This window comes from Limulus polyphemus, unplaced genomic scaffold (assembly GCF_000517525.1).
Source record: "Limulus polyphemus unplaced genomic scaffold, Limulus_polyphemus-2.1.2 Scaffold8926, whole genome shotgun sequence".
Taxonomy (NCBI): domain Eukaryota; kingdom Metazoa; phylum Arthropoda; class Merostomata; order Xiphosura; family Limulidae; genus Limulus; species Limulus polyphemus.
Window position 1 is genome coordinate 1 of NW_013674536.1, and position 16,585 is coordinate 16,585.

Sequence of the window (16,585 nt, forward strand, 5' to 3'; positions counted from 1 at the left end):
AAAAGACCATTATGTCTTCTTTCCAAATTAAATCCACCATAATTTAAGATTAATATTCTCATGAATGTTTTGGGTAGCTTTGATTTTTCTTTACTTCTGAAGAAAAGACAAAATTTAGAGAGGCTACAAAATGCATGAATTTTATAACAATATTCTCAAAATCATAAAATCAGTATAGTTTCTTTTCAAATTTATATTATCTTTCAGTTTGTTTTTAATCTGGATGAGAGGCCTTTGTTTTTAAAATTTTGGAATCAGTATAATATTTTTCATTTAAGTTTTAATGTTCAAGGGTCTCTAATTTTTAAAGGTATATATGCAGTGGCATATTTCACATTCAAATCTCAATTCAAATACGCGATTTTTTGTGTTTTTCAAACAATTAATTTTTTGTCGAAATTCCCAATGCTATACCTTTGGCGTTTTAATAAAATTGGTGAAAAATATTTTTTCACTATATTCTTCTGGAAAGATGCTCTTGTTGTAAGCTTTTCAAAATATAACTCCTTTCATTGAAACTCCAAAATTTAAGCCTAAACTTCTCATGAATGTTGTGAGTCGCTTGGTTTTTCTTTAACTCTGAAGAAAAGGTAAACGATAAAAAGGCTACGAAATAGGGAAATCTTGAAATGAAATCGCCAAATCAAGAAAGATATTAGAGTTTCTTTCCAAATTTAGTTCATCTTTGAGCTTGTTTTTAATCTGGAGAAGATGCATTTGTTTTTACATCTTTGGAAGCTATGTTATATATCAATACACTAGTTGGATGAATTTTTAAAGATAACATCAATGCGCTAATTAGATAAAATAGTAAATATAACATTAATATATTAGTTGAATCAACTAACAAAATAACATCAATACGCTATTTAGATGAAATAGTAAAGCTAACATTAATACGACAGTTGGATGAACTAGTCGCATTGATGTTATCTTTCTAATTAGATAAAATAGTAAATATAACATTAATATATTAGTTGGATCAACTAACAAAATAACATCAATACGCTATTTAGATGAAATAGTAAAGCTAACATTAATACGACAGTTGGATGAATTATTAAAGATAACATCAATGCGTCTAATAAGATAAAAATAGTAAATATAGCATTAATATATTAGTTGGATCAACTAACAAAATAACATCAATACGCTATTTAGATGAAATAGTAAAGCTAACATTAATACGACAGTTGGATGAACTAGTAAAGATAACATCAATGCGTTAATTAGATAAAATAGTAAATATAGCATTAATATATTAGTTGATGAAGTAATAAAGATAATATAATACGGTCGTGGCATAAACTGTTCCAACTATAAGTATTGTCAGCAAGTCGTGGCATAAACTGTTCCAACTATACGTATTGTCAGCAAGTCGTGGCATAAACTGATCCAACTATACGTATTGTCAGCAAGTCGTGGCATAAACTGTTCCAACTATACGTATTGTCAGCAAGTCGTGGCATAAGCTGTTCCAACTATACGTATTATCAGCAAGTCGTGGCATAAACTGATCCAACTATACTTATTGTTAGCAAGTCGTGGCATAAACTGTTCCAACTATACGTATTGTGAGCAAGTCGTGGCATAAACTGTTCCAACTATACGTATTATCAGCAAGTCGTGGTATAAACTGTTCCAACTATACGTATTGTCAGCAAGTAAGAACAAGGATACAACTTCATACTTTAGATTTAAAGAAACTTTTCTAGTCACAAAATTACTTCGAACAGCCTAATTATCGACACGTGCGTATGATGAGGCTAAATAGTAAATTATATTTTTATGAATACTAGAAGAAATTTGATACTAAGTTAATAGCAATTAGTATTAGTAGTTATTATAATTAGTATTAGCAATTTGAATGAATCATCCAGTCTCCGAATATAATCACAAAAAAGTTAACACTTTATTTACATTTACGTAAAAAAGTACAAAAAGAATTGACATTATAAAAACAATACTAGGAAAAAAATAGAGCTAAATATTAAATATCTGTTAGAATATCACCATCATCCCAAATATTTTTTTAAACGATAGAAAATATATTTTTCATACACACAATTTTATTCTCTAGTCTAATGATTAACATGAGAAACGTGTAAAAATCCAAACATTAAAATAAGTTTATCTTTATGTTATCATTGTGTGGACAGAATATATTTATAATTACACGACAGCCTTGAAGCGGAATTATATAATTGTATGAAGCTAGATCCGTTGGACGAAGTTGGCATGCATGTTAACATGTTACGATACCTGATATAAGCTTGACTTTGAGATCTAGTCGGGTAGAAACTTTTCATCTAGAATGTAGGCTAGATAGTAACTTTAAAAAAGTTGGTTAAATTATGAATGCATTTTATATCGGGATCTTCTGAAATAAAGACGAATTTTTCTGAGAAGGGATATTCCACAGCTTCATTTATCGTTTATGTAAATATTCTTTCATTCAATACACCTGAGTTGTCTTAAGTATTTGCGTATTATAACGGAGCTGATCCCCAGAGATTAGGCTTAGCTTAAGACCTAATAAATTCCTATTTGATTGTATTTACTGAAACAAACTTCAAAGGTCGTTTTAACAGTATAATATTTCTAAATTAATTCATACGCTTTTACTGATTTTAAACCTGAAATGATTAGTGCATGTTTCTAACTAGAATAAAAATGTGACATAATAACAAGCCAAGTTTTTCTAAACTAAATCACACACAAATAGGTATTTTTAGGGTTATGCACTGGCTTGTAGGTTAATAAATAGGTGTTTTTCGGGTTATGCACTGGCTTGTAGGTTAATAAGTAGCATCCCTTCCTAGCTTAGCCTCATTTGATAAATATTTATAAATAATTTTGTAATCATGAAAATAACAGTACTTAGTATGTATACATACAATTTTAGCTCACGGTGACAATGATTTAACTAACACGTTAGGCTACAAGACAAGATCTACTATATCACTGAAAACTGAACCAAGTTTCATATTATTTGCATTATTTACAAACTAAGACATTAGAAAAATTGAATATACAGTTTAATAAAGTGTAACAATATCTGAAAAGTCATGCCTTTTTTTGTAAGTTTAAGAAAATGTAACGATAATTCAAAAGTCATGCCTTTTTTTGTAAGTTTAACAAAATGTAACGATATTTCAAAAGTCATGCCTTTTTTGTAAGTTTAACAAAATGTAAGGATATTTCAAAAGTCATGCCTTTTTTGTAAGTTTAACAAAATGTAACGATATTTCAAAAGTCATGCCTTTTTTGTAAGTTTAACAAAATGTAACGATATTTCAAAAGTCATGCCTTTTATGCGCATCTTATTAAAGTTCTTTAACTTATAGAAACTGGCATTCCGGAGGAAAATAATTATTATCAACTTTTTTTTGTTTGTTTGTTTTTCAAGTATTATCTAATCAGGAGTTGTCATTTCTTACATTGATGTAGTGTCTCAATATATGTACAAGGGATCACATAACACCCACTTGGATTTCAACCTAAATAAACAAATGAATCACGTACCAAAATATATAGTATTTGATACTTTAAAACTTACAATCAACTACTCCATTTCAACATGTTATATGTACAACGGTATTTCAAATATTTTATCCCGTGATTAAGAAATGATAAAAGTGCAAATAACACAGAAGTCTCCTGTTAAATTAAACATACAGTACACCTCTATCACGTTAAACTACTGTTTATAAATTATTAAATGCTTTTGAAATAGCTATAAAGTAAAATATAACTGACAACCATGCAGATCTATTACACAAACAACAGTTGAGGGTATTATTTTTCCACAGATGGCATTGCTGTGATTACAATCCAACTCAAATTTACTTTAAACTTCCTATGTTTTTAAATAAATTCAAACGTTTGTTGTTTAATCATTTAGTTTTACTACAATTGCACCAGATTTGAATCAATTGACCATTGTTTCATCAGCATATTTAGACACTCCCAATCAATTGACCATTGCTTCATTCTGCATACTTAGACACACCCACACACTCCCAATCAATTGACCATTGTTTCATCAGCATACTTAGACACACCCACACACTCCCAATCAATTGACCATTGTTTCATCAGCATACTTAAACCCATCCACACACTCCCAATCAATTGACCATTGTTTCATCACCATACTTAGACCCATCCATACACTCCCAATCAATTGACCATTGTTTCATCAGTATACTTAGACCCATCCACACACTCCCAATCAATTGACCATTGTTTCATCAGCATACTTAGACCCACCCACTCCCACTATAAGCAGGAGTTAAATTGTAATTTTGAAAGAGGGGATAATCCCTTTAATGGTCCACTTTGACATTCCAATTAGAAGTCCAGGAACGCTAATGGTTTGAATCTTGAGGAGGCGGAACGCCATTCCAGATCGTTCCACCCTAGTTTAACCCCTGAATACAATTCTTGAAAACATGGTGATCAAGAATCTTTAAATAATCTCGCCTTCATAACTCACACACATTTTAAAATATACATGCATGTTGCGTTACACCTGTAATGTCACCACACAACAACAAAAAAGTTCCTAAGTGTAAAAATATATTTTAAATTATACAAATCTTTAAGGGATACATACTTAATTGCCTACTGTATATTATATAATAATAGACATGTTTTAAAATACGTTTTAAGATATTTAAACTCGACCATTAATCAGTTATAATCTACAAGGATAATTACAATCAGACTTTGAAACAAAAAACAAAAATACCGTTTACTTAAATCATTGTTTATGATTGGTCCGCTAGCTGCAAAAACGACTAAATACCTTTTTGTAGGTAGATACCAAATGACAAATATCAAAAGCTATAACAGTTTCAGTGACAATGTTTTTTAATATTATTGGCACAAAGTCGTTGTAAAGCAATCTCAGTAATATGCTTTTATATATTTCTGTTGAAATTTTGACAGCTTTTACACGAGCTTATGTGTCCAAAAATGTCTGTTGATACATTAAAATACTCATTACCTTCTACCTCGAGTAAATTTATATATTTTTACAACAAATATACACCAAAATTTTTACTTTACAGTCAGAATGGCAGAACTGCGATTTTCTTTTCAAAATCTTCTTCAATATTAGATTTTCAATAAAGCTGATAGAAACTTCACGTTGCTTCATCCTTCGTAATGAGACTCGTTTCTTGATCATTTGTATTATTAAAGCCAGTGATGTCAATAAAAACCTCGTCCACATAACCGTTGGAGTTGTCGCAATTAATTTCTGGAGCAAAGAGGACTCTTCGGCGTTTTTCTAGGATTTGATCCATCGCGTATTTCCTGTCTATTGTTGCCAAGCTGTGCATATACTCTGTAGTGTTCAAACGATCACGAGAAAACAAGCGTGCTCTGGTGGCCAGAAATGATGAATCTAAAATTAAGAGAGATAAATACAACTATGATATAATAGTTAAATTGGTCGTCTGCATTTTATAAACAAGTTTCTATACTAATCGTAATAACATCGAAATTAACGTTGTTTTACAGGTAAACCAGATCTCTCACTGTCCGTGGACGTATGTTATAAACTAGATCTCTCACTATCTCTAGACGTCTGAACTAGATCTCTCACTGTTCCTGGACGTCTGTTATAAACTAGATCTCTCACTATTCTGAGGCGTGTGTTATAAACTAGATCTCTCACTATTCTTAGACGTCTGTTAGCAATCATGAACTAATTTTACTATGATTGTTACCTTAGATTGATACAGCATCCCTTCAAATTGTATTAAAAATTAGCTGGAGTACTTGTTCTCCGGGCGAAAGTTATGTAAATTCATGATTAATGAAAAGTTATCTTAGGACATGAAAAGTTGCTTCCCTGACATGTAATTGTAAAAAAAAACCCCTCAAAAACTCCAATAAAACTGCAAAACACAAAATAGGAAACCGCAAATTTGCGTGTACCTTCGTGTGGACCCAACAAACCTTTATGCGAAATTTGGTGAAGATCCATCAACAGGGGGCGAAGTACTGATAAAAAAAACACCCATAAAAACCGCAAAACGCAAAAATTGAAAATTTTTATGTATCTCCTCATGGACTCAATGAACCTCCATACCATATTTAGTGAAAATCCATCCATTGGACGCCCATAAAAACCGCAAAATGTAAAACCGGATATTTGTATGTTCTCTCGCATGGACCTAATGAAACTCCATTTAAATTTTGGCAAAGATCCATCCACACCCTGCGAAGTAGTTACATGGACATACAACAGACGGCACTATTATACTAGGTGAAGATCCATCTACACCCTGCGAAGTAGTTACATGGACATACAACAGACGGCACTATTATACTAGGTGAAGATCCATCTACACCCTGCGAAGTAGTTACATGGACATACAACAGACAGTACTATTATACTTGGTGAAGATCCATCCACACCCTGCGAAGTAGTTACATAGACATACAACAGACAGTACTATTACACTTGGTGAAGATCCATCCACACCCTGCGAAGTAGTTACATGAACATACAACAGACAGTACTATTATACATGGTGAAGATCCATCCACACCCTGCGAAGTAGTTACATGGACATACAGTACTATTATACTTGGTGAAGATCCATCCACACCCTGCGAAGTAGTTACATGGACATACAACAGACAGTACTATTATACTTGGTGAAGATCCATCTACACCCTGCGAAGTAGTTACATGGACATACAACAGACAGTACTATTATACTTGGTGAAGATCCATCCACACCCTGCGAAGTAGTTACATGGACATACAACAGACAGTACTTCTTAAGAAAACTTCAGCAGAATTTGATAATTTAACACGTGGACTGTTGAGACCATTTTTTTTACACTAATGCAATGTGAACACTGTTATGAAAAACCTACAACGCTGTCAACAGACCACGTAGGGATTCCTTTTTTATTATAATAACGTGAATTCATTAAACAATGAAATATCCTATTTTTGGAGTCTGGAGTGATTCAAATCTTGCATCCATACTATAAAAAGTCAAGATTATACTGCGTCACACTAGGGGTTTATGTATCGCTGCCTTATCTTGAGGATTTATATCATATTGTAGTACAATGAAACAAAAATGATAAAAACCTTTAAACATTCAGGAGTTTATTTAGAATAAATTTAACGTTTAATCATGTCGTATATTCATCCAGCTGGTTTCTGTGACAAAGTAATCATGACGAGCACAAGACAGAGCCATCTCTGAGTGGCAGAACTAATCATCTCCAAGAAAGTTAATAATTATACTAAAATATATTGGCTTAACTGAAATAAAGTTTGAATCTAGCTTTACGGGCTTACAGCCAGCCGTTTAAAGCATCTTCTTTACACATGTTTTCTGTATAATACTATTTAAAACGATCAGTAACACAAAAACTAGGACTAGCATCCACGCTTAATAAACTAGACCTAATGTAGAAATTGATTGTAAATTTAAAGAACGTTAGTTTTTCGGAGTTTGTTTCTTTGTTAGTGAATTAAAAGTTTGTTAGCTCCTTTAAAATAGCCTTGATTTGTTTGTTAAATTAAGTTAAAAGTTTGGTAGCTCCATTAAAATAGCCTTGACGTGAGGACTCTACTGTATATGCACAAATGAGCCTTTTTATCGGATAAAAATCGTTACAAAAATTCTAATATAATAACCTTTAAGTTTATCTTTGACGAATATTTTGGTATTTTACATAAAACTGCAAACCAAAATCTGAAACTTGACGAAGATTTGTCAGAAGAACAGCAACAACTCGTCATTAACCTCGCATTCTACGTTTGAACCTAAAACTTAAGTTTACCAATAAGTACTTGAAAAATGTGGATCTTTATATGAGGTTAGTCCAATAACTGCATAAAATAAGATACACACCATTGTTTACACAAAATGGTCATGCGCATAGGAGTAAACATTTAATTTCAGTATTTGTGTAAACGTTCATATTGTTGCTGATCAGATAATTCTGACGCCACGTAACTGACGTGGCTTTCATGAATAGAAGTTCTAGAAACTTCTTGGAATTTAGAAAATGACTTGAGTTATATAAAAAATGAATTACTCAAGAAATGATTGACTTGTGATTTAGAATTGGGTTGGGGAGTTCGACTGTTATTGTCAACCGGTTAGTTCTTAAGTTTTGTAAATGTCGAGTTTGTATTTCGACGAAGTACCACACGCAGAAAGAAATACGATATGTACGACAAAAATTAGTAAATAAATGAAATTGTTCAATTAACGTCTAATGTGAACTTAAGCCTATGAGTGAGCGTTAGTTAAGCAGACTTGTAGTCCAAAAAAATGAAAGTTTTCGTTATTATTAAGTGGACTGAACACTGAATTATTTTTGTTGAATAGAAACCGTTACAAAGTTCAGAATCGGAAGATTAATAAATGCGGTATTATTTCAAAACCTCAAGTTCCAGTGAAGCTCACAGAATGAATGGTAAGTACTTTACTTAGTTCGAGATATTTTACTTTTATTAGAGAGATTAGTTTTATTAAATTGAAACAATATTTGTTTTAATAAAAATGTTCTGTAGGTTTTATGTGAAGTTATCTTTTTAACTTGGAGGTATGTTTAAAAATGTACATTAAAACCTCAGCTATGTTCTAAGTGTTAATTATCCTGTGAGTAAACTATAACATAAAGACAACGGTTAAGAATAAACAGTCAGCACAAACAAGGCTTTGGAATTTTGCACGAGCAAAAAAACCCAGCAATAAGCTCAACACAGACCATGTGCTACGTCACTGTTGGAATGAGGGCGTTTATCAAACTATATTTGTGTATACAAATTTTTTTCAAACTACACGTATGTGGTTTAATATCAATAGAATTCATGTGCCCTACATTTTCAAGTACAAACAACGTCAATGTGTGTTTTCTCACTGGATGGCCTCTACACCTAACCTTCGATGGATTTATACTGGTTTTTATTCTCTCATGACACTTCCTAAGTCGTGATGTGATACAAATCCTAAACGACTGTTAACATAAAAAAGCAGCAAATATTTAAAGACTGCGCTGTTTCTCGTTAAGTCAGGCATACGTTTCTCGTGTCGTTTTACGAATACATAACTTAAAACACTCGCACGCTAAAAGTCGTTCCGGAAACCAGCACAGATTCTTTCTACGTCACGTGCCCACACTTTCAATACCAAGTTTCTACCGAGTACTGGAACATGTCATTAGGTTTATAACAAGAACGAGACAACAATGGTTCTTTCAACAAAAAAATTAAAACTAATTTGAGGAGTAAAGAACTCTTTGAATGTGTTGAACTATGTTGTCAGAAACTTCATTAAAAAAATATTACAAAATGAAAAAATTCATGAAAAATATAATTACTTGCAAAATATACTTTGCCATCATTATTACATTCAGAATACGTTTGAACAATATTATAACCTACACAATACTCTTGAAAACACTATTACTTGCATAATACACTTAAACAATATAATTACATGTAGAATACTCTCGAACAATGTTACAACTTTCAGACCACACTTTAACAATATAATTACATGTAGAATACTCTCGAACAATGTTACAACTTTCAGACCACACTTAAACAATATAATTACATGTAGAATACTCTCGAACAATGTTACAACTTTCAGACCACACTTTAACAATATAATTACGTTCAGAATACTCTTGAAAGTTCAACGAAGGTAGAAGATTTCCTCGGATTAATACGAGTTCATCACTTGTTTATGAGCCACACTAGAACATGAGAAGAAGGAAGAAACACCTGAATAAAAACAGTAGAGTGGCGGGGAAAAACCAGAACTCAGTACAGTAGACAGCTATACAAACAGTAGAGTGATGTAGAAAAACCAAAACTCAGTACAGTAGACAGCTATACAAACAGTATAGTGATGTAGAAAAACCAAAACTCAGTACAGTAGACAGCTATAAAAACAGTAGAGTGATGTATTTTAAACTCAGAACAGTAGACAGCTATACAAACAGTAGAGTGATGTAGAAAAACCAAAACTCAGTACAGTAGACAGCTATACAAACAGTAGAGTGATGTAGAAAAACCAAAACTCAGTACAGTAGACAGCTATACAAATAGTACAGGGATGTATTTTAAACTTAGTATGGTGTAATGAGACTTTTTTAAATACTTCTGTTAAGATTTTGATACTTGCCGAACATTTAATAAGTCACGTGATCCCAAATTCCTTAAGCCTACACGTTCCCTCAAAAACACATGATTTAAAGGTGTTTACATGAGTTGCGTTTTGTTTATTATGGGCCAAACCAAAAATGAAGTGAATTTGTGCTGAATACCCTGTGAAGTGTCACTGGAAGTCAGGGGCACTGTACACGTATATGGCCTAATTAGAGACACTGTACATGTGGTATACTTGCCAGTACCCTGTTCAATTAGTAGATATAATTCCAGCCTCGTTGGTGTTACATGGTACACGCTCATTAGAGAGCAAAGTGATTTTACAAAAATTCTTTAACTAAAGTCCGACTTGTATTCACAAAGATAATAGAGTTTAAAAACAGACCTTGTCAAGACAAGTCCATGTTTAGTTGAGGTGTTGTTGTCAAGACTAGTCCATATTTAGTTGAGGTATTGCTATCAAGACTAGTCCATATTTAGTTGAGGTATTGCTATCAAGACAAGTCCATGTTTAGTTGAGGTATTGTTGTCAAGACTAGTCCATGTTTAGTTGAGGTATTGTTGTCAAGACAAGTCCATGTTTAGTTGAGGTATTGCTGTCAAGACAAGTCCATGTTTAGTTGAGGTATTGCTGTCAAGACTAGTCCATGTTTAGTTGAGTTTTTGCTGTCAAGACAAGTCCATGTCCAATACCTCAACTAAACATGGACTAGTCTTGACAACAATACCTCAACTAAACATGGACTTGTCTTGACAACAATACCTCAGCTAAACATGGGCTTATCTTGACAACAATACCTCAACTAAACATGGACTAGTCTTGACAGCAATACTTCAACTAAACGTGGACTTGTCTTGATAGCAAAAACTCAACTACAACAACGAATAGTCTTGACAGCAATACCTCAACTAAACATGGACTTGTCTTGACAACAATACCTCAACTAAACATGGACTAGTCTTGACAACAATACCTCAACTAAACATGGACTTGTCTTGACAACAATACTTCAACTAAACATGGACTTGTCTTGACAACAATACCTCAACTAAACATGGACTTGTTTTGACAACAATACCTCAATTAAACATGGACTCGTTTTGATAAAAATACTGCAAATAAATGTTAACTAGTCTTGACAACAATACTACAGCTAAACTTAACTTGTCTTGACAACAATACTACAGCTAAACGTTAACTTGTCTTGACAACAATACTACAGCTAAACGTTAACTTGTCTTGACAACAATACTACAGCTAAACGTTATTTATAACATATGACTAGAACGTGCTTTAAATAACTGTCACGATAGAAACGTCGTTCACTTAACGACTTTTTTAGGCTGAAGTACGTTAGAAATTTAGGACATATTAACAAGGAACTAATGTAATAGAACCACAATTTCCTTGATGAGTATGTAACCATAAAAATTGTGCTCTTTTTCTTTGTTATCGATGTAACAAAACGAGATTTCTAGATACAGAACTGCTTCGTCTTAAAGTCAACGAACTCACCGAAGTTTCTTTTTCTGGATCTGGTCGAATGAACAGATTTTGTTTACGCAGTAATCTCGTTCAGATAATAATGTTAGTGGGTCGTGAGGGGTAACGACACTGTAACTCACGAAGCGTATCAACAAGGATATATCCTATACAGACTCCGTAAGCGCTTTCTCTATGAACTAATTTGTTTATTTTGTTATGAATAACAATACAGCGTCTCGATAGCTGCTAATTATTGTCTTTGCTTACGTTTCTTTATTATGTCAGATTTCTGTACAGCATGAAGAGAAAAGAAATCTTTCTAATCCAGAGGTTTTAATCCATATTCCATATCTGAGCTGTTCATTGCGCTAATGATATAGTAACACACCTATGTGGTAAAAGGGGAAATATGTACAACCTCAAATAAGGGCAAACGAAAATAAAAAATTATAAAATAATCAAGTGAAAAGCAAAAAATAATTAACATTTTTTAGATAAAAGTAATTTTATTCAAAGCTTCTACGTTTGTTTCTTATTACACCACGTGCTACAGAAGAATGGTTAGGACTAACGTAATCACACTTTAGTCCTATGATAAAGAGCATTTTGATGTTTTGAAAACTTTTTAGGTACATATAGATATTTCATAAAATTAAAATGAAGTATCGACCCAGATCAGAGTTCTGCGTTATATTAACAATGAGAGTTTAAGACAGGTAGAAAACTTAATCAAAACAGGTGTTGCTCTCAAACGTTTAAACAGCTTCTAGAAACAAACTCTTAAAAGCCTTTAAATAAAGAATTTAAACAGAGATAATGAATCTATAAACAGTATGTTTGTTTGTTTTTGTTAAGAACAAAGTTATACAATGGCCTATCAGTGATCTGCCCCCTCACGGGTTTCGAAACTCAGTTTTTAGCGTCATAAGCCACTAGGAAGCTCCATTAACAGATTGGAGCTCACGTTTTTTTTCTTGTCGAGTTTCACAGTTTATTCTTCAAATGAGAATTTCATTTACAAGTCCTGGTTATATCTGTATATTGAATTAGCTACATTAATTACTGGGTTAATTTTTATATTCTGACCTACGTGGGTAAATTGCTCTGATCAGTAGTTAATTAACTTATACATTTTAACCAGTGTATTCGGGTGTTGGTAGTCCACATTCATAAGATAATAGTTTCTAAAAGATGTGACATGATGACCCGATCACTTACTTTCATGTCTTGCTCACCAGCCTTCGGGATGACGTACATCAACTAACGTTAAACAGTCGTTAAAAGTTCAAGGCATTATTACTAAAAGATGTGACATGTGGACATTAATGCACGACATGATGACCCGATCACTTATATTCATGTCTTGCTCACCAGCCTTCGGGATGACGTACATCAACTAACGTTAAACAGTCGTTAAAAGTTCAAGGCATTATTACTAAAAGATGTGACATGTGGACATTAATGCACGACATGATGACCCGATCACTTACTTTCATGTCTTGCTCACCAGCCTTCGGGATGACGTACATCAACTAACGTTAAACAGTCGTTAAAAGTTCAAGGCATTATTACTAAAAGATGTGACATGTGGACATTAATGCACGACATGATGACCCGATCACTTATATTCATGTCTTGCTCACCAGCCTTCGGGATGACGTACATCAACTAACGTTAAACAGTCGTTAAAAGTTCAAGGCATTATTTCGAAATGAGATTATACAAAACTTTCAAGGTTTGTTTGTGTGTTTATTTGGTTTAAACTACACGAACAAGTGAGGCGACAAACAACATCTGGTCATAAAACTGTTGTAATCACAGAAAACAGGTGTTCACCCTCCGCTTGACACAGGTATCGCTCGAAGTGTACACGTGCTGGAAAACCGGAAGAACATTCATTGTTGAGGACAGGTGGTGGACGTTCCTCGTCTGTTTTTCTTCTTCTTATGTATACATAGATGTATTTATGGTGACCTTTTAAAACTAGCTACAGACGAGTTCTACACCTTGTAAGTATACATACATATATTTGTGGTGATCTTTAAAAACTAGCTCCAGACGAGTTCTACACCCTGTAAGTATACATACATATATTTGTGGTGATCTTTAAAAACTAGCTCCAGACGAGTACTACACCCTGTAAGTATACAAAGTCCAGCTTCTAGTACATTAGATTAAGGGGACGACGATATTTCTGGGGGAACAGCTCCCCTCGTTATTGTCGGCCGAGTTGTAAACTAAGAAAATTATTTCTTTATCTAACTGTGATTCGTACATTTTGTGTTGACGTTCTTGTACTTTTTATTACGTATGTAAAACAGTATCTAACAATATTCATTATTACATACCCAACAAGATTTAGTTTGTTTCAACAGTATCTAACAATATTTATTATTACATGCCCAACAAGATTTAGTTTGTTTCAACAGTATCTAACAATATTTATTATTACATGCCCAACAAGATTTAGTTTGTTTCAACCATTAGTCTGCGATGTTTCCGACCGAGCCCTAAATATATTAATAATTGCGTTCAACTTTGTGTATAGAGAGATTACTGATAGCGAATTTATCAAGTTGAATCTGTTTTAACACAAATCGTGCATCATTTGGAATTAAGTTAGATAAATACCTTAAATACGTGTGGGGGGGGGTGCCTCATCACATTTCGCATGAAGTAATGATTTTTACATTTGAAATACTCAAACGCAAATACTAGTACTAAAAGTAAAACTGAAGCAAAAACACCTTTGGAAATGATAAACTACTTGAAGAAAAAAACAGCTTTGCATCAGGTATGATAGAATTATTGAAGATATCGGGTTCTTCTGTCCAGAAGTGTTGGATGATTGATTATATATATATAGAAGAAGGATTACGAGGATTATATGTGCGCCTGGCGGACTGTTTGTAATGGAACAGTCCTTCTCTGGCCTGAATATCTGTCACGTGCGCGTATTACCAACAGGCGTCGTATTTGGAACCGGAACCAGTAAATGATTCAGCATGTCTGCTAATAAGGGTGGGGTGCGTTCCGGGGTTTGATGAATTCCGTCAGTCGATATATTTAGTACTCACAAGTTTATAATAACTTTCTTTTTGACGTGGAAGTTTTGTAGTTTACGACAAACCATGCTATTCATGTAGTTTACGACAAACCATGTTATTCATGGCGTTCTCTGAACTCTAATTGTAATATACACGAGTTTGTTCAGAAAAACAACATGTAATTAAACAATGTTACAATAAAAATAACAAACCACGTGAGTTCATAACCTTTGTACTATCGTGTGTCTAACACATTTTGGGGTGAAGGATGTTACTTGGGGGAGAGGAGTGAAAATAGACAGATTTACCCAACATAGCTACCACGACATGCCGAATCACGGGCTCGAACCCCTCACAGGGTCATTTTTCACGTCTTTTATATATACGTCAAGTTTATATTCAGCAGTAAGTTTACAAACCTAAAATCCGGAGTTCGATACCCATTGTGGCTTTGTTTTAAAAACAAGCAAACAATAGTTATGCATTTCCCAGTTTTAAGCATAAAAACGTGGTGAAGGAAATCATTTTAAAAAATTAGTATCGGAAATGACGAATATACTAAAGTCTTGATAACTAACCGGAAATGACGAATATACTAAAGTCTTGTTAACTACCCGGAAATGACGAATATACTAAAGTCTTGTTAACTACCCGGAAATGACGAATATACTAAAGTCTTGTTAACTACCCGGAAATGACGAATATACTAAAGTCTTGATAACTAACCGGAAATGACGAATATACTAAAGTCTTGATAACTGACCGGAAATGACGAATAAACTAGTCTTGATAACTAACCAGAAATGACAAATATACTAAAGTCTTGATAACTACCCGGAAATGACGAATATACTAAAGTCTTGATAACTAACCGGAAATGACGAATATACTAAAGTCTTCATAACTAACCGGAAAGGTCGTGTTTTGTGCTTTTCCTTTGTGAGAACTTCGAATTTCATGATCTCTTTTTACCATCAGATACTAGTGTAAGTTCTAAGTTATTTTGACAGTTTTACTTTGCTCTAGGTTAATTACCATAACATATAAGCTTTCTTAAAGTATAACACGTTAAAGAAAGCCAATAGAACGTCCTTTCTACCGCCCACCCTTTCTAAATCTGTCAGTGAAACACATTTTATAACACAGAGTATAAAGTTTTATAGTGATTTGACTCTCGTACTGTGACAACAATAGATAAGAAACCGTATCTGAGAGATACAGATCAACAAGTGAATTGTTTTATCGTCACTGTTTAATGGGGTAATTTCCCTCTTTTCAAGCTGTCAGTTATGTTACCAGTGGCTTTGTTAGGCCACCTGATAGTGAATAATACGTTACACGTGACAGAATATTTTTTTTACATGAAGTATCTGATATAATGTTAAATTATTAATCTGATACTGAAGGCGTCAGTTTCTGAATGTGTCACGTATCAAGTACGTTACAAAGTAGTAAGTTTATGTATACACAATGTGTCATATCTATTCATAACAAACGATCTCCTCTCCATGGGTTCTTAGAATTCATGGAATACTTGTTGATAAACTATCATTCAGTGGATATTACTCGAACACTTCCTTCTAATATCAGTTGAAGTGAGTTCAAACTTCAGGACAGGATGGCAAAAATGTAAACTCTCACAAGGACAGTGGGTGAGTCAAACAATATAAACTCTCACAAGGACAGTGGGTGAGTCCAACAATGTAAACTCTCAAAACGACAGAGGACGAGTCCAACAATATAAACTCTCACAAGGACAGTGGGTGAGTCCAACAATGTAAACTCTGAAAAGGACAGAGGACGAGTCCAACAATATAAACTCTCACAAGGACAGTGGGTGAGTCCAACAATGTAAACTCTGAAAAGGACAGAGGACGAGTCCAA

At 33.4% G+C, this 16,585-nt stretch overlaps 1 protein-coding gene across 1 annotated transcript in view; it reads right to left on the reverse strand.

Moving 5' to 3' along the window:
- Nucleotides 1-1,977: 1,977 nt before the first annotated feature.
- The window catches only part of LOC111083294, a 16,772-nt gene continuing 2,164 nt past the window's right edge, over nt 1,978-16,585 (reverse strand). Inside the window, exon 2 of the mRNA XM_022379707.1 lies at nt 1,978-5,413. Within this exon, the coding sequence (XP_022235415.1) occupies nt 5,151-5,413 (263 nt within the window). The 3' untranslated portion in view covers nt 1,978-5,150. The remainder of the gene's footprint in view (nt 5,414-16,585) is intronic.